General features: G+C 46.5%; 1 protein-coding gene across 3 annotated transcripts in view; it reads left to right on the top strand.

Annotated features, from left to right (window-relative positions):
- DNAI1 (dynein axonemal intermediate chain 1) overlaps positions 1 to 25693 on the top strand; it is a 136287-nt gene that overhangs the window by 101986 nt on the left and 8608 nt on the right. For all 3 annotated transcript variants that reach the window (XM_085042523.1, XM_085042522.1, XM_085042524.1), the window contains one exon: positions 5756 to 5941. In XM_085042523.1, the coding sequence (XP_084898649.1) occupies positions 5756 to 5941 (186 nt within the window). The remainder of the gene's footprint in view (positions 1 to 5755; positions 5942 to 25693) is intronic.

Below are 25693 nucleotides of genomic sequence, written 5' to 3'. Positions count from 1 at the left end.
TCCCATACCCCAGAACATGCAGATGGCTCTGGGCTGGCTCAGCCCAAAAAGTAGCTTTCACATATGTCTGCTCATCCTCCAAGCTCAAAGCTACCTCTGAACATACCTGTAACAGAGCTGGAGCTTGTTCTTTGACCAGTAGCATGAAAATGGTGTGAAAGCCCATGAATTTTATGATCAGGACTAGTGAGAACCAGGATTTCTGTGTTGTCATTGCAGAAGCAGGGAGGCAATGAATGTTTTCTGAGTCAGGTCTCCTTTCCTCTTGCCAGGACCCTGACTGCCCTGCATGTCAGAGGGATCAATAACTGCCTTACAACATTAACATTTATTTGTAACTGAAAAGTGTCCTGCTAGAGAAAATTTACTGTGTTGGAAGCTGTTCTTGCTACAGTGGCAGTATAGAAGTCAAGCAAACTAAGGTCTCCAGTGCAGGGCAAGCTGGGCTGCCCTGCCTGCCCAGTGCCTTTGGCATGCTCCAGTAGCTGTCATGGAGCTAGACAGAGTCTGGGGGTGGCCTGCCCACTTGTTAAATGTATTACCTGAGAGTTTGAAACAAATCATCTGTGGAGTTTGCAAACGGATGAGGGATCATGATTCAGTCAAGAAAATGAGGTAGATCGATCAAAAGGACAGTGAAAACCAAGCACTGAAAGAGATGTCAACTGGTAAAGGGCAGCATGGTATTAAATTATCCCTCACCTTTTGCTCTTACACTGATTTTATTCTTTGTTGCCAAGTTACCAGGCATATGTGCCTTGTTCTTACACACATATATATTTCCCCCAGCCTTGGTTCTGGTTCCATCAGGTTGTTTTTGAACATGCTAGCATTGTCCAGCCCACTGCTGGGGAATGAAGGCTTGTAAGGCTGGAATAAAAGGACAGGAAAGGCTCCAGCCTTGGCAGATTGACTGGGGATTTGAGGGTAAAATACGGGCAGTGTTGGTCAAAATAGCTCTTCAGCTCCCTTCTTCATAGGCCACAAAAATCAAGTAGTTTATTCTGATGGCAGAGAAATTCTACCAAGGGTTCTGCTTCTCCCCACATCCCCTTGCATTTCCCTCCCTGGGGCCTCAGGTTAGGGAGTGACAGGACATAAGGACAGAGGGATCCAAGTCACCCCAGAGGTGCTGAGCAGATGAGAGTCTGGGCTGGTTTTCAGGCTGCAAGTGCAGTTTGTAGAGCAGGTGGGGAGAAATAAGTTGTTCAAGACTATGAATGTGAATTGGTGCTGGAGCTGTGGTACTTACCTTGGACTTGCACTGTGCCGTGCTTGCAGAGGAGCCATGGGGAGCCCCAGAGGGGAACAGCTGGATTTTGAGAGGTGGAATGCATTAGCACAATTTATAGACAGAGGAGCTGTTGGTCTGGATGAAACTGAGCTGGATTTCTTCTCTGGCTGCTTGGAAGTCAGGCATCAAAGCAGCTTGTTTATGTCAAACATTTTCTGCAACTGTGACACAATCGACTCGGATCCATTATTGCCTGTACATCAAGCATGAAGAGAGACCCTGTTGTTACTGTGATGGGAGTTTTTAATTGTTCTAAATGGATAAAAAGCATCAGAAACTGCGGAATTCACTTGGTCCCACCTCAGAGAAAACTGAATCTGCATCTGATCTGAATCTGTGACCAAGTGAATCTGCATCTGCTTAAATTCAGTGCTTGTTTTCAGGGACTTAACAGAGTTGCTATCTTTCCATCACGAAATTTGTTTTGAACATCTGCCTGGCATATCTTCTACCAGACTGTCCAGCACTTCAGTATTGTGGATCTAGGTTTCTTCTGGTTGTGGTTGATCCCAGCTTGTAAATCCCAGTGCTGCAAGAAACTGCTTAACTCAGTAGCTTGGGCTTCATTTGGAAGGTGCTACATCTTCTCCTGCACTTTCTTGGAGCAGGCACAGAGGATTACAGGGATCATAAATAAAATTGCTGTTGGAGTAATTGGTTATGGTCCAGAGCTTTATTCTCCTGCAGTTATGCTGGGGGAAGCAGAAGGGAATTCTTGCACTCTCCTGTTTCAGATATTTTTTTATTCTTTTACCTATCTCTCTGTCTTTTTCCAAGTTTCTTGTTCTTGTAACCTGATTTATGTTCCTTTAAGCAAGTGACCACATATTGTACTTAAGGACTCTGTAAAAAAGAACTGAAATGCGCTTATTCATTATATTTTTAGCTTATCAGCAGATAAAAAAGAAGGTGTCTGCTGTGGTCTACAAACCCTCCAGGTTTCTCACTTGCTTCTGTGGGATCTGCAGAAGGTATAGAAACAAGTTTGTCAGGAGGCTTTTGCTTCCTTCTCTGCTGATGTCCACCAAAATAGAAACATTTTTTGAGGTCTGAAAACCAGAGGTTTGGAACCTTCACTCTGTGGTGTCTAAATTGCTCCTGGATGAGTGTGGGTGAGTGAGTGTGAATGGCCCCAGGTCTCAGCACCTGCAGAGAGGGACCAGCCTTGGCAGCATGAGAAGAGGCATGCAGAGCTGTCAGGAAAGAGAGGCTATTCATAGGAGGACCCTCACTGGTTTGTAAGCTCTGAAAGGATAATGCCCCTTTGTACCAGCTGCCTGACAGTGTCTGAGTGTCAGCTCTTGTCTGAGTGCTGCTGGTTGAGTGCCTGCTCTGGAATCTGTGCTCCATGAAGGAGGGTTTGGATGTGGCTCTGGTTCTGGTCATCCTGGCCCCCCATGAATCTGATACTTGAGTCACAGGTGGGGTTGGTTAGCATTTGTGTGGGTCATGGTTGCTCTTCTCTGGGTCACTACTCTGAGAGGGCTCACCTTGCAAGAGCTGAGAAGCTGTCTCTACCTACAAGCAGTGATCTTTACTCTGAAGGAACAATTGCCACCCTGGCACCTGAATGGAGAGAAAGCTGTGTGTTGTTGGTGAGTCTCTGGGGTGTGAGATCCAGCTGGATCCCTCTCCACTTATTCCAGGACCTGAGCCAGCAGGGCAGGGGTCTGGAGACCCTGGGATTAGGGGCCTAGGAGTCTAGGGGCCATGGGACTAGGAGTCTCAAGGAGAGCTACAGGTTTTCAATCTCCCATTCTTTGGGCAGAAAGCCCTAGGCAGTTCTGCAGATGGTGCTGGCTGCATGTAGTTGTGCTGCTTTGCAGCACTGTTAACCTGCCTCAAGTGTCATGGGAAGCCCTGTGCCCCTTTCAGGCTACTCCCAAAGCAGCAAAACCACTGTTGCTCTGACCCCATTTCCCTCTCTCCTAAGGGTAACTGTAAGTTTCTAAATCAAAGCCTCTGAAGGCCTTCCTAGTGCCCATGGCCCACCCCTCCATCTGGTGCATCTGACAGCTGATATGAGACTGATGTTTCCAGCTGAAGAACTGAAATAGTTTGTTCTTTTCCACGATTCCCTTGGCGAAGGAAAACAAGCCCATTTGTTTAGAAGCTCATAAAAGAGGAGCTTTATAGTAGGAACATTCATAAACTTGTTTGCTTTTGACCTTCTCCACATTGCTGATGGTTTCAAGTTCTTGTCCCAGGCATTGTGCTTGTCTGGGCTGTTCGTGACATTTTTGAAAAACAGGCTCACCCAGAGTAATTTAAATTGCTCAGCACTCCAGCACTGAGCCTTTGGCCATGCCATCCTTCTCCAGTGCAGGGCTGGGCAGGATGTGTTGGGGGGGTACACTGACAGCCCTACAGAGAGATGTGTGGACCTGGCTGCCAAGGAGAAACCTGGCCACTAATTCCCTGTCGCTTTTTTTTGGCAAGATTAAATGGTGCTACTCAATTAGTGGCATTTCCCAGGCTCTTAGGTTACTAAATTAATAAAAGTGTATTCTGTGAAGGCAAGAAATCAGATCTTTAACGAGTGTGGCTCAGGGGAGCCTGGTATGCTTGAAAAAATGCTTGTTCCTTTTCTGAGATAATAAGTAAGACAGCAGGTATAAAGTACAAGCCAGAAGAGCCACCTTGATTTATGTCTAGAGGCAGGAAATTGAAGTCTCCCTTCCTGGACTGTGAGACCTCAAGTGTCAGGTCAAGATTCCCAATGTAATGCTAGCATCTGGAATCTTGAGCAGATAAAAATGCTGCAATACTTTCACCTATGGTTCTGCTGACTGGGTAAGGGCTCTCCAAACTGCAAATCCTCGTCTGTGACTGATGCTTTGTATTCCTTTCTTGCATTGTACTGTCATGGATTTTTTCAAAATATGTGTTGAGAACTCTGTCCATTTTTCAAGCACTTTCTCATCTTATTTTACTTCAGCCTGGAGGGAGTCTTCCTTTTATTGTTCTTTGCATCTGCAAGACCTTTTTTCTCCCACTCAGACCAAGGACATCACAAATTCTAGACTTTTAGTCCTGTGAAGACACAGCAGCTCAAGAGACTACCTGGGACATGTGCTTGCCCATGGCTGTTTTATCTGAATCCATGCTATACATGGATTCATTTAAAATTCACTGACTCATTGGTGTGCAATGGGAAAGTACATGTACTGGTTTGATACCTTCCACACTCTTTGGAATAAACTTTTATAGAGTAGCATTGTCGGATTTCAGATAATTCCTAGATTCAAATTGTCAGTGTGGCATACTATTGAAATTACATGTTTCCTTTGTCTTTTAAGTGCTGATAAACAAGACACAGCTGGAAGGAGGTTTACAAGTAGTTCAGTCCTAATTTCCTCTATATTCCCACTGTACTTGTTAGCATAAAGCATTCCCTTCCTTAGTTTTCCTGAAGACAGAAACGGGACAAGAAATGTAAGGCTGAAAATCTTCATGGTGGATACCAGGTAGAAATTCAGTATGCTGGAAACAGCTCACCTCAGCCCTGGGGAGGAGAGGGACATCATATTTTATTAGCCTTTGCAGTCTGTATCAGTAAGTGGAGCTAATTGCAATTATTGGGAGATAATGTTAAGTTAATGCATTGTCTCGAGTAACTGCCACTGTTTGCTCTCTGCAGTGAAATGTGCATTATTGTGCAGCTGGTGGTGTGGCTGGTGTGTGCCACTGTGCCAGAGGTCTGAGGTCCATGCCAGTGGGACTCCTGCCTGAGCAGGTCCTCAGGCCTGGCTCCCTCCTCACCTTTGCTGTGTGGCTAATCTTTACCTGGCACTTGTCCTGCTGCTGTGGGAAAGGACATGTGTGCAGGTCTGGTGCCTGGGCTAGAGTGAGTTGCCAGTACCAAGCTGTCCTGTGCTTCCCTGGCATTACCCCAGGGTACACCCTTAATCATACTATGTCTGTTCTAATCACTTCCCTATTACTCACTGGTTTGTGTCTTTATTGCTATTATTATTAAGCTGAAAATGTTAGAGAGCTCTGTAATGAGCAGTAATCAGAATTTCTGACAGCATTACCTATTTTGGGTATCAATCTGTGTTAGACTCTGACTTAACATCAGTTTGTCTCATTACTTGCACTGAGAAGTGAGATTAAGGTCTGTGGGGTTAGCAATGCTGGCTCAGCCTTCTCCAGCCCAGATCAGCTGGAGCCTTGCCAAGGCTTGCACCCCCAGCAGGAAAGTAAGTGGTCCTCTGTCTGTGAGCCCCTGCAGTCTCTCACAAGCAGCAGCTGGCTTCTGCACACCTGTTGCTTAAAAGAAGACCACAGCCCTGAGCCCAGATGGTAATTGTGTGCTGGGACACAGTTGGGACACAAAAAATGCTGGGACATTTTTTCAGCAGAAACTTTTCTTTCTGATTTCTCCAGCCATCGATCTGTCATTGAGAGATGTTCTTGTCTAATTAATCCCTTTTGTGTTCTTTGCTTTTCTTCCCCCAGGCCTACGTGTTTGATCTGTATATTAATAAGCTTGAACCTCTCTGCACGCAGCTAGTAGTGACCAAGAAGAAAAATAAAACAACCCACATCCAGTTTAATCCTGCCTACCCTGTGGTCGTTGTTGGAGATGAACAAGGCCTCATCGTCTGCTTGAAGCTCTCTCCCAATCTGCGCAAGAAGCCCAAGGTAAGGATAAGCTGCATTCCCCTAAACACAGAAAACCTCTTCAGACTTTGTCACTGAACCCCTCTCTTTCCATGCAATGGTGTTAGCAAAGCTCCTCTCTCTAGCAAGGTACTTACAATTACCTCAAGCCTTTTGGGTAGGATGACTGGGATGTTAAATCCTCATGTCTGTTCCTATTTGAGCAAGAGGACTCAGTTTGCTCCTGGTAAGGAGTGTGGACTGGTGGGAAGGGGGTTTGCTGTCCACAGTTGTCACCATGGTCCAAACAGGCTCCGGTCCAAAAGCTCTGCAGAGATTCCTTTGTTTCCCGAAGCTCACATATTTTCTGAGTTTTGGGATCTATTTGCAAAGCTCTTTGAAATCAGGTAAGGGAGATCCCAACTCTTCCCCAAGTCCTGCCACATAATCTATGCTGCCTGTCTTCTTGTTCTCCTGCATCAGAGCCTGTCTCCTGACCACCATGTCAACTGTCCCATAGATGAGCCAGGAGTATCTTTAATATGTAAAGAAACTTGAGATCTTTGTCTTGAGCGACAGCAAGGAGATACCTGTGGCTCTGTGTGTTGGTGAAGTTGCTTTTCCACCCATCCATGAGGACCAGTTTTGAAGGATGATAATTTCTCTTACATGGATCTGTTACTGGGTTTTCTTTCTGGTCTTCGTCCAGCTAGGAGTTGAATGGCTGTAAAAGCAGTGTCCTTTCATGCCCTTGTAATTCTCATATCCTGTTGTCTTGTGTTAAGTGGAGTCTTTCAGTTTCAGGCTTTTTAGAACTGATCCAAGAAAGCAATCTCTCAAGATGATCATCTTTTATTTATGTACTCCCAAATGTTTTATATACTCTACTAATCTGCTGTATTAGGCAGGGTCTTTGGCCAGGGACTAATCATACTAGTGTCACTCTTAGAGTCTCCAGAGTGATTTTTAAAGGTTCCTTCAGCTGGATACCACTGGAAATGTGAATCTTTCCTGTGCTGAGAGGGCACAGAAAACAGTAGCATGGCAATTTCTTTGGGGCTGAGTTACTGAAGCTGTGGAGAAGAATCTTTCATATGCTTCACACTTTTCTATTTCCAGCAAATCTTCAGCCCAAGACCATCCAACCTCTCAGGGTTGTCAGTAGGTCGACTTAGGATAAGTTTCCAGGTTGCTTTAAGAGTCCTTCCTGGCATGGGTGAGCACAGCGTCTGCCATGAGCCCTGCCTGCTCAAGGGCTTAAGCAGTGGACAGGGGTCACACACACATAAATGTGGCTGCTCTCCTCTTCACACCAGCTGTGGGCTGAGCAGCACCCAGCAATACTGGCTGTGGGCCAAAATCATAGAATGGTTTGGGCTGGAAGAGTTAAAGATTATCTCATTCCAGCCCCCTGCCCTGAACACGGGCACCTTCCCCTAGACCAGATTGCTCAGAACTCCATCCAGCCTGGCCTTGAACACTGCAAGTGATATGGCATCCACAGCTTCTCTGGGCAACCTCTGCCAGTGCCTCACCACCTTCTCAGTAAGGAATTTTTTCCTAATATCTAATCTAAACCTACTCTCTGTCAGTTTGAAGTCATTCACCCTTGTTCTGTCACTACATGTCTTGTAAAAAGTCCCTTTCTATCTTCCTTGTCATCTCCCTTCAGGTACTGGAAGGCCACAAGTAGGTCAGCCCTGAGTTTTCTCTTTTCTAGCCTGGAAAAAACACAGTTCTCTCAGCCTTCCCTCACAAGAGATCCTCCATCCTTCTGATCATCCTGGTGATTTCCTCTGGACTCCCTCCAGCAGGTCCATGTCCCTCTTGTGCAGGGACCCCAGAGCTGATGCAGTGCTCCAGGTGGGTCTCACCAGAGCAGAGCAGAGGGGCAGAATTCCCTCCCTCCCCTCCTGCCCACAGGGCTCTGGATGCAGCCCAGGACATGTTTGGCTCTCTGGGCTGTGAGTGCCTTGGCCAGGGCATGTCCAGCCTCTCACCCACAGCACCCCAAGTCCTTCTGGGCAGGGCTGCTCTGATCTGTTCATGCCCAGCCTGTGCTGATACCGGGGGTTGCCCTGACCCAGGTGCAGCACCAGCACTTGGCCTTGAACTTTCTGATGTCCCCATGGACCCACTCTTGAGCTTGTCTGGGTCCCTCTGGGTGGCATCCTATCCTTCAGGTGTGAATTCAAATACCTCCTTCTGCTCCTGGTGGCCAGCAGTAGCCCTCCATGCAGTTACGAATGTTGTCATTTCTCTTTGCTGACCTTCTATAAAGGTAAATTGCACGTTGTTGACAAAGCAATTTAAACTGTGAGTTTAGGAGTAACTCCATTGCTTACTGCTGACCATAAACCAACAGGTACTACATCCCACACGACATATAAATGGGATGGAAATGGACTTTGCTGCTCTGATGTTATTAAACTATCTGTCTTCTGCTGGCCTGGTTAGGTTTGAAGGGAACACTAAACACCAAACCAAGTATTTCCCACACATGGAGAGAAAGGAGAAATGTTCAGACATGACTGGTTATGTGTGTGGGTTCCTTGACTGCAGCCAGCTCGTCCCTGAAAGACACAAGGATTTAAAGCAGGTGAGATGCAGTGTGGTGGCAAAGTGACGGATCTGGCCTAGCCTGCTCAGTGCCACAAGTGAGCAAGTGGTGAGGAGATTTAGCTGATGGAAGAGACTGTTTTAGCAGAGGGAAGTCAAGCCCTGTCAGAACAGGCTGTGCCATCCAGCGTGTTCTCCTATGTCCCTCCTTTGCCAGCATCAGCCTTTGTGTCCTCAGCAGCAAGCCTCCAGCCATGTTTTCAAGAATATCACCTCTCAGTGGGAAGTCAGATGTAGTTCCAGAGTATTGATCCAGGCTTCTCTAAAGATCAACTCCGTGTGCTCTTTACACCCTTAGCCTGTCCAAATGAGCTTTCCCCTGTAAAACTCAACTTTACGTTTTTTTCTCAGGTTCCCCAGGTTGGAGTTTACAGTCACTTCCAGGCATTTTTGTAAGTGAAGAGGGTCCAAAACTATGCAGAGGAGTCCTGACATCCCAGCTACCTCCTTGCAGATAGAAAAATCTGTCCATGCCTGACTCGGTACCTGGGTATCCCAGGCTGTTCTCTTTGCCACTTGATCCCCACAGAGCCCAGTGGGGAAAACTGCCTGACAATCAAGTGGGCAAGCCACAGCCAGTGCTTCTGAAGGCTGGGGCCTTAATACCAACCCCAGCATCTGTGAGCTCAGCTGCCTGGTCTTGCTCTGTCAGCTTCTTAGGAGATGGGTAGGTGCCTTTTACTCAGTTCTGGCAGAACCCAGGATCCCAAAGGGACAGGGCAGTCAGGGGCTCATCCAGGTCCCAACACCCCTCTGTTTCATACTGATGTCACAGGGGGTTGCCTTCTCACACAGCTGGGACAAACTGCTTTTGACGGGTAAAACTTGTAGCCTGAACAGCCTTTTCTGAAAGAACTCCTCATAGCCATGTCATTCCAAGCCCCATGCTTCCCCTAAAAACAGACACAATGCTGTCTTCTATGTGTTCTGCAGATTACTTGGCTATTGCTGGGCTTGCAAGATAGAGCTATCAAAAAATGACTGAGCTAACTTCATCCTGGTGACATTTCAGCCATTCTGAGTTCATTGCGTTTTGGCTGTTAGTTAAAGCTGGTGTGGTGGATAAGTGGAAAGAGGGAAGATAAGGATGCTTGGGTTGTCATCAGACCTTGGTTACTTCCTCCCTTCATGTCCTTGAGCAAGGAGGGAAGGTTCAAGAGCTCTTTAAATAATTTGCAGGGTTGGCCTGCAGCTTAATTAATTCATGTTCGTAAAACACTTGGGAATCTTTAAGAAGTGTTATTTAATACGCTGAGTTTTGCTGTCAGCTACATTAGCACAGTCTCATTTATGAACACTTGGCAGAACAAATATGCCAAAGGGGGAAGTTCTTGAAAGCACTTAGGTGGTGTTTTCAGAAGTGACTTTCACCAAGACACACAGTAAAATCTTTAAAAAACGCCTAAAACTCCTTGTGAGTTTTGGTATCCTAAACTCATAGTGTCACATGGGAAAAGGTGCATTTGTTGTTGAGAAGAAGCTGGGGACAGGATCTCTGCCACCCATCATGCACTTGTGTCAAGGGTGCACAAAGGGCACAGAAGTCCTGTGTACAGATGTCAAGCAAGAGATGTCAAGCACATTGAGTGTCTGTGTGTCTGTGCCATGGTGATTTGAGTCCTGGATCTCTCCCTGTGCCCACACACTGAAGTCTCTGGGGCAGGACAGAGAGATTCCTTTTCCCCAAGCTATATTTATTTCCATGAGGTGAAACTAGTTTGGGTCCTTCTGCTCAGATCTCAGAAGTGGGGGATAGATAGTGGGGGAATGTGTGCAGTATTTTAAGATGCAACAATAGGAACAAGTGACTCTCTGCTGTCATCCAAGCCACTTTTAGACTCCCAGCACTCTTTAAATATTGCAGCGGATGTCAGGCAGGAATTGTTTAACTAATAAAGTATCATTTCTAATTTGTAATGACCTTGGTGGTTGAGTTCACCCAAGGGAAACATTGCTGTAAGAAAAATCAGTTTGGGGCAGAGCTGTTTAATTAGTGAGCCTTCCGGGTTTCATTCGAGGGTTGGAAGAAATTAAAGCATTTTGTCATCACAGTCAGAAGAATGTAGCTGCTCATAGGCTTTGGTTTGTTTTTCAAACACTGCTAAGGTAGCCTGGCTTAACCTCTGCCAATGCCAAAAGTAAGCAAAAGATAGTAAAAAGCAAGTGTGCACTGTTTTGTAGAAATTTTTCGAGAGCACAACAGAGTTGGAATAGAAGAGAAAGTGGATCAAAGAAAGTTTGCAATACAGAATTTGCTGAGGCTAAGGCAAATTTCTTGCCCAGTACCCAGGCTGAATGCCAGGGAGGCCGACAGCTTCTTGGCCTGATGCTTGTCTTGGGTATTTGTCTTGGATTATTTAGAATGATTATCTCAATCTCTGGTTCCTGCTACTGGTTTCTTCACATGCAAGTCATCTCTTTTTCTGCTTGTTGGTGACAGTGAATTTCTTCCAAGGCAGTAAATCCTGACTGACTGGGTCTAGCTGAGCATGAGTGGAGTGGGAGTGGAACACAGCTGCTTGCCCACACCAGGACACAGTGCCAGGACTGTGCATGTCCAGGAGCAGCAGGGACACCCGTGTGGGTCTGATGCTGCATAACCATGGTGTGGGGATAAGTGGGGGACATGGGCTGCTCTGAGCCTTCACATCCATGTGCACATGCTGGACAGCTGCTCTGCTCTCCCTGTGTCTTATTGCACCATCCAGTGTCACTTCTGCAGTCTGTGACCCCCTGCATCTTTGCAGCCTTGATGGTTTTGCCTTTGGCCAGATCCAGTCCAAGGCTGTTCAGCCAAGGAAGGGACATTGAGTTTTGCCTCCTGAAGCACTGTGACTTTTTGGCCATAGCTGATGGCATGGTCTGAGAGGGATCTGGGGACTGTGATGAACCATGGGATGATGTTGGGGTTTTAAGGAGATGAAAGAGGGAAGGAGATTTGGGGAAATGTGTGAAGGTTAAAGTAGGTAATAGGAGAGTGGCTGAAATTTCCTCTTCAACCTATCCCCCTTGTCAGCACTGCATCCCAGCACAGAATCTCCTGGGGCCTGAGGTTGCTTCCTCCTTCACAGCCCCCAGCAGCATCCACTGCACACAGGTGCTCTCAGGAAGGGACCCTGGTTTCATGCCTGTTCCCAATTTCAATGAGATGCAGTTCACATCCAGAGCAAGTACTAGGTTGGAACACTGTTAACAGATAATAGGATGCTTGATCGTGAACTTCTTTGTAGCCTTGTGTTGCTATCACCTTGTTGCTATCACCCAGAAACTTGAGGGAGTTAAGGATCAGCAGATTGTTTCTGTTCTTACTGTTTTCCTGTAGCTGTGGGATGTGTAAGGGATCAACCAACCAGCATGTAAATACAGAAACATAAATCTGAACTCTCTCCTTCTGTCCCAAGATGTACAGTCCACTTGCACATCTGACTATATTTAAGGAAGGAAGCTGTGTATTAGATACATTCTCCAAGGTCATGTCAGTCCTGGACTACTAAGCAGTTTAGTACTGAGGGAAGTGTATTTTGTCCCTAAACTTTCTATCTCAACAGCTCTCATTCTGTCTGAGAGAAAAGCACTTGTCTCTCCTCTCCAAACAGGTCAAGTTTTGCTCATTTTGTTGTGTAATTGCTAGCTCCACTGTTTTCATGCAAATGCTTCTCTTTCATTGCCTTCTGTGCTGCTCAAGCAGTGGCCGATTTTCTGTGCTCTTCAGAGCTGGCTAATTGTTCAGTGACCCAGAAGCACAAAGCACAAGCAGTGCTGGAGGAATTCGATGTGCTGCTGTGCCCTGCCTTCATGAGGGTTGCCTCCTCCAGAGCCAGCTTGGCCTCCGGATAAGGAGGCACACACAAATGAGCTTGTGTCTCATAAAAACTGACCTGCAGCTTGATGGCTTACTCTGAAATTTGCAAATGCTTTTTGATTTCTTCTCAGTCCGTTCCCTGTTATTTGGTCTAGTTGCAAGTAGCTGCTCTCTGTAGTGTTAGGGTGAAAGCTGAGGAACATGGGGTGCATCCAGGGACTCATGAAACCCAGTCCCTGACTGTTCACAGCTTTCTGTGTCACCTTTGCATGTAAGGATATATGCACTGGTGTTGACTCTTCAGTACAAGAAGGAAACCCAGTGCTGGAGGCCTTCAAGAAGAGTAGGTTAGAGACACATGTACAGACAGGTGGCTCTGAGCCTGCCTTGGAGCAGGAAGGGCTGGAGGTGGTTGCTCTGGCAGTCTCCAGGGTTGGGGTGTGCAGGTCTCAGCAAGAGGCTGTGCCACTGGTGTGGAGCTTTCCAGGGTGTGAGCAGCATTGCTTGTGGCCTGTGGCTGTTTTGCTATGCAGACCTGTGACTCATAACGATAAATCAACAACCACCAAAATGAATACTGGCAAAAGCAGGCTCCCATGCCCCTTCTGCCTTCTCCTTCCCCACCACGACTTTCTGCCCTGCCACTGTGCTAGGAAAGCCATTAGCAGGAAGACCTTTGCAGCCCCATAGGATCCCTTCTCTCTCTACAGTCCCACATCAGGTTTCTCCCAATCTAGAATAGCCTGAGATAAAATGAAGGGACAGTTTAATCCTAGAAGGCTGTTACTTGGGAAATGAGATGGTCCATGTGCCAGCAGGCTGCAGTTCTTGGGCAAAACTGAAGGCTTTGGATATTTCCCTGGACACCTTGGGCATAGCTGCAACGCACAAATACTGGTGTCCAAGAGTGTTGCACCACAGTTACAAAAGGTTCTGGATCCTGAAGAGAGGTATGGCAACCTTAGATACTCACCCTGTTTAGAGAACTAATCCAAACAAGCAGCAGCAGATCTAAAGGGCTTGAATATTCTCATTAAATCTATTTTCCTTGGTTTTGGTGAAATAAGTTAGGGGTTACATCTAAGTATGTGAAGAGAGAAGACAGCTCCATATCACAGAAGTATTGTTGAAACCCAAGGTCAAGAGCTGGAGTTTTTCTTCCTTTTACTGTTCCTGGCTACGTCTTCAACCTTTTTTTTATTATGTAATGTCCCTTTCTGTGGCTGCTGTGTTTGGCAGTTGTTGGAGAGACTACATCAGCGTATTTACAAGTTATTTTAAGCTGGAGTCGATTCCCAGTGGTAAGGGTGAAATGTGTTTAGTACGTTAAATGGAAACACTGGCAACTGAAGCAAGAAAAGGTCCCATTTTACAAAAAATCCATAGTACTTATGAATAATTTCTAAAGTGCAAGTCTCATTCTGTGAGGTGCTGTTGCTGTCAAGGGGTTACTGACAAAGCCAAGAGGATTGGCTTTGGCTTTCTAGTGCTGTCTTTGAAGGTCTGTGTAATAAAAAGGGTTGCCTGTGTTTGAAAGTGTTGTGAGACTGCTCTATTTTGCAATACTAGCATTTTGGAGAAAAATCCTTGGGGGATTTGGTTTTGCGATCAATAATAAAAACTTCCTAGGCATAAATCTGGTGTGTTTCCTTGGACTTGCTGTCCTCAGTCACTGAAATCTTAATTTGGCCAAAGCAAAACTGGTTTCTAGTTTTGCCTTATTTACGCCTTCCCTTGTATTTCTCCACACTGGTACTGTTATGTTGATACAAGTACTGTTTTATCCACAGGCATTGCATCCTCTTCCTTTGTGCACAGACTGTGTCTGTTCTTTGGCGTCTGCCATCCTAGCTCTCCCCAAGCCCCAGCAGTCTGGATTTTGCTCATCTGCAGCCTGAAGAGCCCATTGCTGCCTGTCCTGGGAAATGCCTAATGTGTGAGAAGGAGCCTTGCCTTATGTTTTCAAAGGACTTTCATTTTGGTTAGATCTGTGATTGTCTGAATATGCCTGTTCAGCTTGCATAGCTCCTCTTTGAGCCAGAGCCTCAGCTTTCCTCAGTGCCTTGACAGAAGGCACAGCACAATGTTATGGCAAGTGAGGCACTGCTCAGGCTCACAGGATACTTGGCTCACCTGTCCTTCCTGTTTCTTTATCTGTCCTCTATGGAGATGACTTAAATCCCATCCAGGAAACTGGGGAATCCTGAGAAATCACCAGTTTTTTGCCTGAATAGCAGCTCCACTACAAAGGCAGAGGGACCCCTAGGGGAGCAAGCTGTTTTAGAAGCATGCCTTTGGCAGGCTTTTTGGGAGGCTCTCATTCTTCCAGCAATGGCTGGGTGTGAGTGCAGGTCTGCCAGCCTGCAGCCTGCCCTGCAGAGACAATTCAGTGCTCAGCCCCCCTGCCAGAACCAATTAGAGTGGCCTGATGAAGGAGGTAACGTGGGTGCTTATCCTCCAGGTCATCTGAGCTTGAGCTGATTTCATGCCAGAGAGCCCCAAGCAGCTCTCAGGAGCACAGCTATTCCTGAGCACTGCACAGGGGAATGAAGGAGGAAAGCTTGTTAGCTCAGCCCCTGAGCCACAGGGTGTGTTTGAAGGACAAGGTGATAGCTTGTCAGGAGGAAAATGTGCAAAGCAGTGCCTGGAGCCTGGGAGATCCCCAGCCGTGGTTCTGGACTCTGTATCTCTTTGGATGAGATGCAGCTTCTCTCCACATTGAGTGGGATGAGGACATCCATCTCCCCTGGAGCCACAGAGGCCAAGTGACAGTTGTCCATAGACACCATGGATCTACCCTCCTACAGCCTCTTCTCTGTGCTTCCCTCCTGCTGAGTGCTTTTGGGATGCATCCAGTACAGTCATACCTCAGGACAGGAGCTGCAGTTGGGGTGCAGTGATGGACAGCCCTGTCCCACCAGGGCCCAGCTCCTGGAAATCTCTCCTGGCTCCTGCCTGACATTTGGATGTCACAGACCATTGAGCCCAAGATTTCAATCTGAGCCAGTCAGGTCACTGAAAAACTGAAGAAAATCAGGAAGTGGAGCAGGGCAGAGCGAAGAGGTGGCAGTGGTATGAATGAATGGATGAGAAGCTGGGTCATGGTACAAGAAGGGAGGAGCAGGCATCCCATGGGTAACCTGGCCAGAAAAGAATGGAATGCAGGTCAGCAGCTCCTTGTTGTCTCTGTACCTCCACAGGAGGAGGTTTGGCCTCCATTTGTCAGGCCTCCACTGGTCATGCAGTTAAAGTGAAGAAATGTTACTAATTCTCCCCAGCTCATGGTTATGCAGTGTTTTGAGCATCTGAGGACTCACTCAGCAGGGCTGGAGAGCAGGAAGCTGGTCTTCATTTGCAAGACCCATTCCCATCATGTTTTTGCCTTGCCTCACAGAACCAGCAACGCTCCAGAGCTTGGAGAAGGTGGTCTTTTACTCTTCTTCAAGCTCTACAAGAAGTAATGGATACCAATTGAGAGGGGAAATTTAGGTTAGATATTGGGAAGAATTTTTTTTTTTTGTGAGGTTGCTTAGACCCCAGGACAGGTTGATCCCAGGGGAGCTGTGGATGCCACAAGCCTGTCAGTATTCACAGCCAGGCTGGATAAGGCCTTGAGCAACCTGGTCTGGTGGGGATGTGTCCCTGCTGTTTGTGGGGTGGGAGTTGGGACTGGATGTTCTTTAAGCTCCATTCCAACCCCTCAAGGTTCTATGATTCTGTGATACCTTGTTCCTGGGCATTGACTGGGCCCTCTGGGGCAGTGTCCCTCATTGCAGAGCCTGGTGGTGTTTGCTGCAGTAACAAAGGCAGGAAATTTGTCATGACATGGAACAGGAAGAAATGCAGCTACAAGGGCCAAAGGAACAGCTTGATATTTGGCATGTTCCTGTAACTCCTCCTGAGCCTCTGCCAGAGCCTGACACAGCCCTCCCCAAACAGCCGGCCTGGGCTGGACCGGGTTGAGGCTGCCTGTGGAGACACAGAGGGCAGCTCCCTGCCTGGGAGATTGTGTCTGTGCTGTTATAAAACACATCCCAAATGCATTGCTGTGAAAAGCCCTTCACTTGCAGGCTTCACCCATAGGTTTTGTGGCTCTGGGGTGCATCCATCTGAAGACCTTCATGCCCCTGCATGCCCTGATCAAAACCATTGCGCTGCTCCCAGCCTGTCCCAAGCCTCTCCCCAGCTCACGCCTGTGCCACCTGCCAGCTTCCTCCAAAAGAAAAGAAAGGGAGACACCTGCACCTGCAGGCAGGGCAAATAAATGTCCCTCGCACAAATTAATTTGATGGGCTCAATGGAGAATTGTTTAAATGAGAGAAGGGAAGGGATTGCCGGTGAATAAAATGTCTCATTGCTCACAGTGATGGAACTGACACAAGAGGATTATTTTTATCCCGTGGAGAAAAGGAAGAGCCCTCTGAAGCAGAGGAGAAGAGGGTCTGACTTACAGTCCCAGTGGCTGTGCAAGATGCAGTGACGGCTGCAATCAAAGCAGCTCCGAGGTTCTCCTGGAGGGAAACTGTTATGCTCCAATTCACTGACTGATTCTGTGAGATGGGATGCCAGGCACCAACTGTGTGAGGCCATCTTAGGGCAAACATCCCCTGGTCTCCTCTACTCCCATATCTCACCAGGGAGCTGCCAGTGATCCCACTGCTCTCAAGCTAGGGTGTGCCTGAACTCCTCACCCCTCACGGGGCCTGGTCAGTGCAGAGACCTGTTCTGCCAGAGCAATGTTGTGTTTCCCACCTGTTGGGCTGAAATCCTCCAGACCACCCTCCATGAACTGTGCCCTTGCTGCACCATGTCCTGTGGGTGCAGCCCTCCCACTGCCCTCCCCAGCACAAAGGGATCCTTTCACTTGCCTGCCCATGATGCTCCCATTCCTCTGCAGTGGCAGAGATAACTGTTTCACTGCTTCACAGGAGTTCCAGGTCCCATCCAGGTGATTATCCCTCTAACTCCAGCCCTGATGGCAGCACACTCCCTCCCCACAGTCCTGAATTTGTGCTGGGGATTGTCCCTGCTCACTGGCAATTTCTCACATTTGTTCTTGTTAATTCACATGCAGTTTTCTAGGTCACATCTCTGGTCAAGCAAAGTAATTTCAAATTCCAGTCCTGCCTTCCTGGACACCTGCAGTGTTCCCTTCTGTCCGAATGTCCAAGCAGTAACAGAAATCCTGACCAGATCCCCTCCAGACCACGGAGCTGTGAGAGTTACATGCAACTCAGTGCTGATAGCTCTGGGTACAACTATTCAGCTTACCAGTTTCTACTCACTTTACGTAGATCTGTTGTCAAACTTCAGGATCAGAATATCAAGGGAGACAATGGCAAAATCTTCCTGAGGTTGTGATTAATTACTTCGGTGCCTTTCCTGTCCACAAGGTGTATTGTACTGTTGCAAAAAGAAATCAGATTGGTGCAGCATGACTTCTTTGGTGCAAATTCACATTAATTATGATGCATTTCAGGCACTTACAGGTTGTTGACTTGTTCCATTCATCTTCTGAAAAGTGAGATTAAACTGAATAGTCTTCTTTTCTTGATAGTTGCCGCATTTACCTTTTTCAGCTTCCTGATCCCTGTCATGCCCTGAAATTACCCCGAGAAATGTGTCAGATTAAGGCTGTTAAATTGAGCAGGTGTGGTAACTGCTGCCTTTCCCAGGGGGCTGGGGCTGTTGTGGTCAGAATGGTCTCAAGCACAGTAATCAAGTCATGGTGTGTGAGCACAGATAGCACCTTTTATTAGGCAAATAAGTATGCCTGGGAAGAAAGGAGAAGGGTATATGCCATAAAGCTGGTATTTTATTCTCTGGATATGTATTATTTGAGTTTGTAAAAGTCATTGCCTTTCCCTGCAAGCCTGTGCTGTCTGGGTGCACATTAACCCTGCTCAGCTAGATCAGAAATCTCCCCACATGGTTGCTGGTGTCAGCTGTGATGTCCTGAGGATCCGGGATTGCAGGAAAGGGGAAATGATCCTTCCCAGGGGCACAGAGGGAGCATGAATATCTGCACTGCTCAGTCACTGCTTTCTTATTTTTTTGCCTCATCTGACTTTTTGATGATTATGTAGACTTGCCGTCAGAAGTCAGACACCAAAACAGTCAGACACCAGAATGACCAGAAACCACTTTGCAAATGCAGCTGTGAGACTGGAGGATTCTCATCCCTCTCTAGGCTTCCTGCTTTAATCTGCACTGAAAGAACCTGCTAGGCCAGGGAAATGAACTCAAAGGCTCTCATTTTATCTGGCCCAGCCAACCAAAGGCCATCCAGTGGGAGTGCAGGAAATTAATAATTTTGTGTATTTTCATGTCAATGAAAAAAGAAAGAAAAGGAAAAACATGCCAGGCTTTGCCTCCTGGTTTGAGTTCGTAACAGAGCTGGGCAGGAGGCTGATGGATTTGGTTTCAATTAGAACTGCTTGTTCAAGAAGAAAAGCTGTGCTTTAAAAGCTGTGCAGTAAAAACACTGCAGCCCACATGGCTCCTGCAGCCTGGGGGCTGAAAAAGTTAGGTTGCACAAGTGAAAGGGAAGTCCACCCTGATAAACCTCTGTTTGTCTGCTGCCATGAGGCCTAAGGCAGGGCAGTGGGTGTGCTACCTCATTCAGCTCAGCCTCAAAGGTTTTTCCAGCCTAAAACAGCAGCAAAAGAGGGATGTGGGTCCTGCCTCTGCAACAGGGAGAGCTTGGGGTAGCTTGAGCCTGTTGTGTAGTGTACAAGAATGGAAATCCTGACTGGCTGTAGGGTATAAAAACTTGAAGAGGGACCTGCCATCCCTTCTGCAGTGACAGGGAAAACCCCAAGTTGCTTGCCCCTTGCTCTGTGGGGAAATTTCATTCTTTGTAGTGCTTTTACCCTCTTCATAGCCAGGGATGTGCTGCCAGCCATGATTTTTGAGGCTTGTGTGATAGGCAAAGTGTTCTGCGCTCAGTCAGACCTTCATTTCAAGTCGAGGTTAGTCTGAGCTGTGACTTAAAAAAGCAGCAAGAAAATGTGGCACCACCACAAAGGAAGAAAGAGAGATGGCTTGGCAGAGCGAGCTCCAGCCCTCAGTTCCTTTATCTCTGAAATACTCAGTTGTGGTGGCAGGCTGAGCAGGGGTTCCCAAGACAAGACAGCTGGTATCTCCTCTCCATCCCTGTCCCTTACCCAGCTCAAAGTCACTGGCAGAGGTTCACTGGGGAGGTACAGCCTTTGTGCCTGTGCTTCACGGCCTGTGCTTTTGGCTTTCTGCAGGCTTCAGTGGAAGCCCTGAGTGTGCCTTGTCCCTGCCTTTCCCTGTCAGTGAGTAACACCAGGTTTTTTAAAGGCTCGTTTTTAAACACGGGTTGAAAGGTTTTTTAAACCCATGTGGATCAGGCTGGGAGCTGCTGCAGAAATGCCATGAATTACATGATGTGGTTGAAAGATTTAGAAGAAACTTAAACATTGCAACTGACCTGTCTCCCCTGCTTCAGAAAGAATTGCTTGTCTATCAGCATGAAATCTCTTAAAAACCACCACACTCCCTTATACCCTTGGCTCTCCATGGGCTTTCAGCCTTACAGACCTGTGGTAAACCTTTTTCAAGATCCTACTTATGCCTGAAAGAATGCTTCAACATGGACTTTCTCTGGAAAATAAACTCCCTGCTTGAAAGAAGAAGCACTACAAAACACATGCATGGATTCAGCTAAAGGGAGCTGGGACCAGCAGAAATTTAAATGTAACTAGGAAGGGGTCTCTGCACACATCCAGGGTTGGCACTGCAGTGAAGGTGATTGACTGATTGATTGACAAAAAATGGAAAACAAATCTTGAAAGAGCAAGATGGTTGACCTAAGGCCTGGGAATCTTAACTTCAAAGAGGTTTTGAAGACCTTGCAAGTAAATTAAGCGTTATAACATATAATTTAAAATTTGCAATTTAAGATTATTTATATAATATTTTACTCTAAATTGTATGCATATATTATATATAATATATAGTATATAGTATATAATGCAATTCTATATGATATGTAAATATATTTTAACAAAATATAACTTGTTGTCATCCTAAAGACACCTGCATGAAGAGGGATTTGCAATGGTGGAAAGCTCTTTAAAATTAGCAGAAAGATATAATGGGATTTGGCAGCTGACCAAATTAAACAAGGACTTGAGCACACGCGTTTAGCATGGTACTAGCTTGTCTGCATCCCTCAACTCCTTCAGGTCAAAACACCTTGTCTTTTAGTGAAAGCTCTGTTTTAGTGCCAGGAAGAGTCATTTGTCTGTTCAGGTTACTGACTGAAGCTGTGTGAATCATTATGGTTATTTCCAGGTTTAAAAAGATATTAAATCTACTTCCACTTTTTGATCTTATTGAAATGATAGGAGAATTGACAGGCAGCATTATAGAGAGAGATCCATAGCTTTTGCAAAGAGGTAATGACAGCTCAGAACATGCCATGTTGCTGCATGTGGAGAGATTTACAGACTCCTGAACTCCTCAGTTGTGCTGATTATGGCTTGGTTTTCAGCCTGTGTGTTAAACCATCAGACTGCAAGCACTCAGCCACAAGGTGCCACAGTAACAGTGAGAATTTATCAACCCTAAACCCATGTTATCTCTTCTCTGCCATTGATAGAAGCATAGTGGGAAAACATATACTTGTCCTACATGTCTGGGATTATATAAGCTCCCCTCTTACATCAGCTTTTCTACTTGTAGGTAAGCATGGCAAAACAGTTCCCACTTTCTCATCCCTGTGGTGCCAGCTCTCACAAGCTCTTAGTCCAGCTTCCCCCTTGGTCCTCTCACCATCTGCCTCAGGCTTCTTCTGTTCATGGGTTTTCTCCAGTGCTTCCTGGTTGTCATTTTTTGCTGAGGGACCTTCTTCCTCTCTACTCCTTTGATACCAACATTCAAACTGGTCTGTGTAGCTTCCTCAGGATCTAGATACCCCGGGAGCAGAGTGCTGGGGAACTGGTCCCCTCTACGCCAGCATTCTTCAGGGGCTGGGAATTGCTCAGTTGAGGGCTTTATTGCTCTGCTCTGGTTCTGACATTATGAACAATATAAGGTTTAAGAGGACATTTGCTTAGAAATGCTGTCTGCAATAAGAGCATAGCAGCAGAGTAGGGTAGAGCTGCAAGACTCATCCTCCATTTTACACTAGGTGATCAAGAATATCCTGGATTTGCAGAGCCACAGGGACATCCAGGCTAGAGGTTGGAGGTGATATCTTTAGTCCAACCTCCAGCTCAGAGCTCGTATAGATAGCCCTGAGATCAGGTAAGGTTGTTCAGGTCTTAGGCTTCTCTTGAAAAACTCCAAGGCTGGAGATCTCACAGCCACTCTGGAGCCTTGTTCCAATGACTAACTGTCACAGTGGAGAAAAACTGTCTTATGTCATGTTGAATCCTTCCCTGTTTCAGTTTATGGCTGTTGTGACTCATTCTCCTGCTGTGCACTCCTACAGAGAGTCCATTTCTGTCTTCTTAATATCCTCCTCTTGGGTGCAGGCACCTGCCTATTAGGTCACCCAGAAGTGTGTCTTCTGTGGGCTGAACAAGCCCAGTACTCTTAGCATCTCTTCAGTACAAATCCTCCAGCCATCAACAGTCTTGGTAATCTCTGCTGGACTCAGTCTGGTTTATCAACACTTCAGTTCACCCCTTAAACTACCTTCTGCCTCTCTTTCTGTAGGTGGAACAGTTAGCTGAAAGTGAAGACCTTTTATAGCCTCATTTTCATCACCAGAGCAGAGAACAGACACACTTATCCAGCACAGTCATATCTCCTTACCTTATTTCTTTCCTTCCTAGAAAGCTCCTTCCCCTTTTTTTCCAGGGACTAAGAGCATGGCACACAGGACCAGGGACAGGAGGTGAGGAGAGTTCATCCTCTTTGCTTTCTCTCATCTCTCAAAACTTCTTTCATTAACACTCACCTAGTGTTTCTTAATTAGCGCCTTCTGGCTTGGAACTGCCTCCCTGTGTTGCAGCCTTCTGCAGAAAATCTGCTGAAGCTCTTACCCATTGTATGAGAGGGAATATCAAACATTTGGGCTGCTTACTAGACTGACAGCTGCTCTTATGCCATAACTTACACAGGTGCTGAGTGGTTCTCACCCTCAGCTTCTGTAGCCATCCTTGGCTTTGCCTGTCCTTCCTGAGGGAACCTTCTGTGGTTCTATGCTTGTCTTTTGGTGCCAAGACAAATTATAAATGTACGTCTGAGCTAAGCCAGGAGAGTACAGAGGTTGTGCCAGAAGCAGGTAGAGTAACAAACTGAAAAATCATGCCAAAAGAGCAGTTATCAGTGAAATAACAGGCATGAAGTCTCAGAACAGTCTGCAGATTTATTTGGGAGGGTGGGTTGGTGTCCTCATTGGCATTTCAAAGTTTTTTTCATTCCTCAGCTGATCTAGCAGAATCCATTTATAAAGTCTTGAGAGGACCTGGTGGCATGGAGCGCACAAAGACTTTGAAAGGGTTTGTACTAGATCTCCACATGGGTATATGGACTGAAATTGAGGAAGTGATTTCTGTAAAGACCTTCCCAAAGTACCAAAAACATCTGCCAGGACTGGTCTCCACTGCTTGATTCTGCTTAGGTACAGAACTTGAATTAAGTTTCTGTAGTCCAAGGACACAGAATTATGCTAACAAGCCCGACTTAGTCAGTGATCCCATGGCTACAAAAGGATGTGATTTCATCATGGGGTGAGGTGAGAATTTGTCTCATGTGATGTACACCACAATAGCATCCAAGCTCCAGACTGTCATTTAGAAAACAATGCCTTTCCTTATGGTTAAATCATGGATTGCTGGAACAAATCAGCTCTGTTAAAGGTTCCCTGCTGCTTTTGCTGGATTGCTGACTCATTTATAGGTGGTTACTGGGGAAGTTAAATTACAACCAACCATTTATGATGATCCAGACTTCTTAAGGATTTTATAAGATAGGCAGAAGCTGGCACTCGTTCTCCTGTTACTTTCTTCTCACCTTCAGGGCAATTGCAACTCTCACCTAAGGATGTTATGCATCTTTATGGCAAATAGGGTGTTAATGCAAGTATAATTACTGTAATTTGGATTTAATTTTCTGAGCACAAGTGCCTCCTTTCTGTCTTCCTTTTGTGTCCGCTTGGTTGCCAACTGTGAAAACATCTCTTTACAGGATTGTTCTTGATGCCAGGCATGCAGCAGTGTAATGGGCTCATCCCCTGCTGGGCTGTGTCTCACCCAGCTATCAAATGATGGTGACTATCCCCTCACAAAGAGGGGAAGAGCTGGGTAAGCAAAGGCCCTGGAAAAACCACTGTGCCTTGGCATTTGTGGTGTCTGCATCTCCCAGCTCTTTTACACGTAGGATCCATAGGGTAAACTGTATCATGGGAGAAACCGTGGGATATAGGGGGTGAGGCAACATTATTTCTACAGAGCAATTGCTTCCACCACTCCTCTAGGCAACTTTAGGCATCTCCTTTGTGCTAATGGAGAGGAACAGCTTTGGTTGTCACCTTGAGAACTCTCAAAACATCACCAGGTTCTTGTTCAATCCTTATTAGCTCCCCCCAGACCTGCAGCCTGATGACACATTTGAGTTTCAGGGGTTTCCTTACACCAGGGCAATACCAGGACAATCAGTGCCTGGGGTCAGATCTGAATGGAAACAGAAGGGAACAGGGGTCACTGGGAAGAAGTGACCCTCCTGAGATGGTGATCTGACTATGCCATTGGAATCTGCAGCCAGAAGTGGTATCCAGGTGTGACAAGAGCTCTGCCATCTCCAACAAGGAGATGCCTTTTCCAAAGGCCCCAGGAGGAATGGTGACTGTTTGCCTGGCAGCATTGCCTCAGCCATGTCCCTCTGTCCAGCTCCAGCAACACAAAGAGTGATGCAAGAATCAGGCTGTGTTTGCTGGTATTTGAGGCTTTCAATGACACTGCAGTGACCAGCTTTGTGTCATTGTTATAACTGTTAACCCAGCATTGCTAAGCCCACCACTAAACCATGTCCCTGAGTGCCACGTCTACATGTCTATTAAATACCTCCAGTGTTGGTGACACCACAACTTCCCTGGGCAGGTTGTTCAGTGCTTGACACCCCTTTGGGTGAAGAAATTTTCTGCAGTGGATCTATACATTTGGTGTTAAGGATGTGCATCAATGTCAGTTAACCTCTGCCAACAGATCCCCTTCAGACCTTACATCTGCAATTATTTGTTAGATAATTTATTCTGACATCTTGGCCACTGTTTTGCTGAAACTGCCAGCTGCTGGTTAACCTTGTTCTGTCTTTGGTACTCGTGAGAATTGCTTGGCAATGGAGAGATTACTTTGGGAAGTGCTTGCGTTAAGGACTTTGATGACTACTGCATACTTTTCTTTCCAGCGTGCCTCTATTTTGCACTACTTTGTTGCAAAGAATATCCATTAGTTTCAGCAGCCAGCTGAGCAGATGGGTTTAACTGGTCTATGGCTCTGAAGTAATTACATTTTAGTACAACAGAGACATAGCAGCAAACATGTGAAATTAATTCAGGTGCAGCATCCCCATCAGTGTCTCAAAGCAAAGAGCACTTTAGGGAGGCCACACTGAGACTGTGCTCTCCCGTACTATGGACAATCACTAGGAATATCTCCCTCTGGCTTCCACAGATAATGTTGGATTGGCTTTTCCCATGGACAGCTCCTTCTTTGAAAATATATTAGTATCAGAGAGATTGATTACTGCTCCCATCTCTCTCTCCTGCTTCTGTTATAATTAAAACAGCAATATATGCATGAAGCAATTAGATTTTAATAATGCTTTTCTAAACAGGATGTCAGGGAGCTTAGTACAAAGACTTGGGCTGGAGCCAGATCAACGTCTTAAGACTGGATTGTTGTTAAAATTGGCTGCCTCCTGCTTGAACAGCTTACATGAACAGAGAATCTAGATTTGCTTCTTAGCCAGAGTGCACCTCGTCTTTGCCTCCAGACAGGACCCAGAAGACCCCCTGTTCCTGGGTGGCAGGGTCAGGGAAAGCATGGATAGGGACACATCACCAGTGCACATGGTAATCTGGGTCTGCTGGTAGGACAGGAACATCCCCTGTTGCCATCCCCATCACTGCATGCCAGGGAGCTCATATTCAGGTCCATCCTGGGTTCCTTCCTGCAGAGCAGCTATTGATCATGTTAGGGCATAGCAGCACCCTGCTAGCAGCGTCTCCCAGAAGGAGATGGGTGGTTCTGTGGATGCCTGTGCCCCAGAGGAGCACTCCCTGAGCTGCCTCTCAGCATGTTGTTGGAATCCTCCTGCACTGTTTTGTCCCATCTGCTTCTGGCTGACAGGCAGTGCTCAGGCTCTGGATTTGCAGTCAGACCAGTATGAATCCT

Source organism: Lichenostomus cassidix, chromosome Z (assembly GCF_008360975.1).
Source record: "Lichenostomus cassidix isolate B80296 chromosome Z, HeHo_3.0, whole genome shotgun sequence".
In the NCBI taxonomy this organism is placed as follows: Eukaryota; Metazoa; Chordata; class Aves; order Passeriformes; family Meliphagidae; genus Lichenostomus; species Lichenostomus cassidix.
Note: the sequence above shows the minus strand (reverse complement) of the source record. Positions and strands in the feature narration are given on the sequence as shown.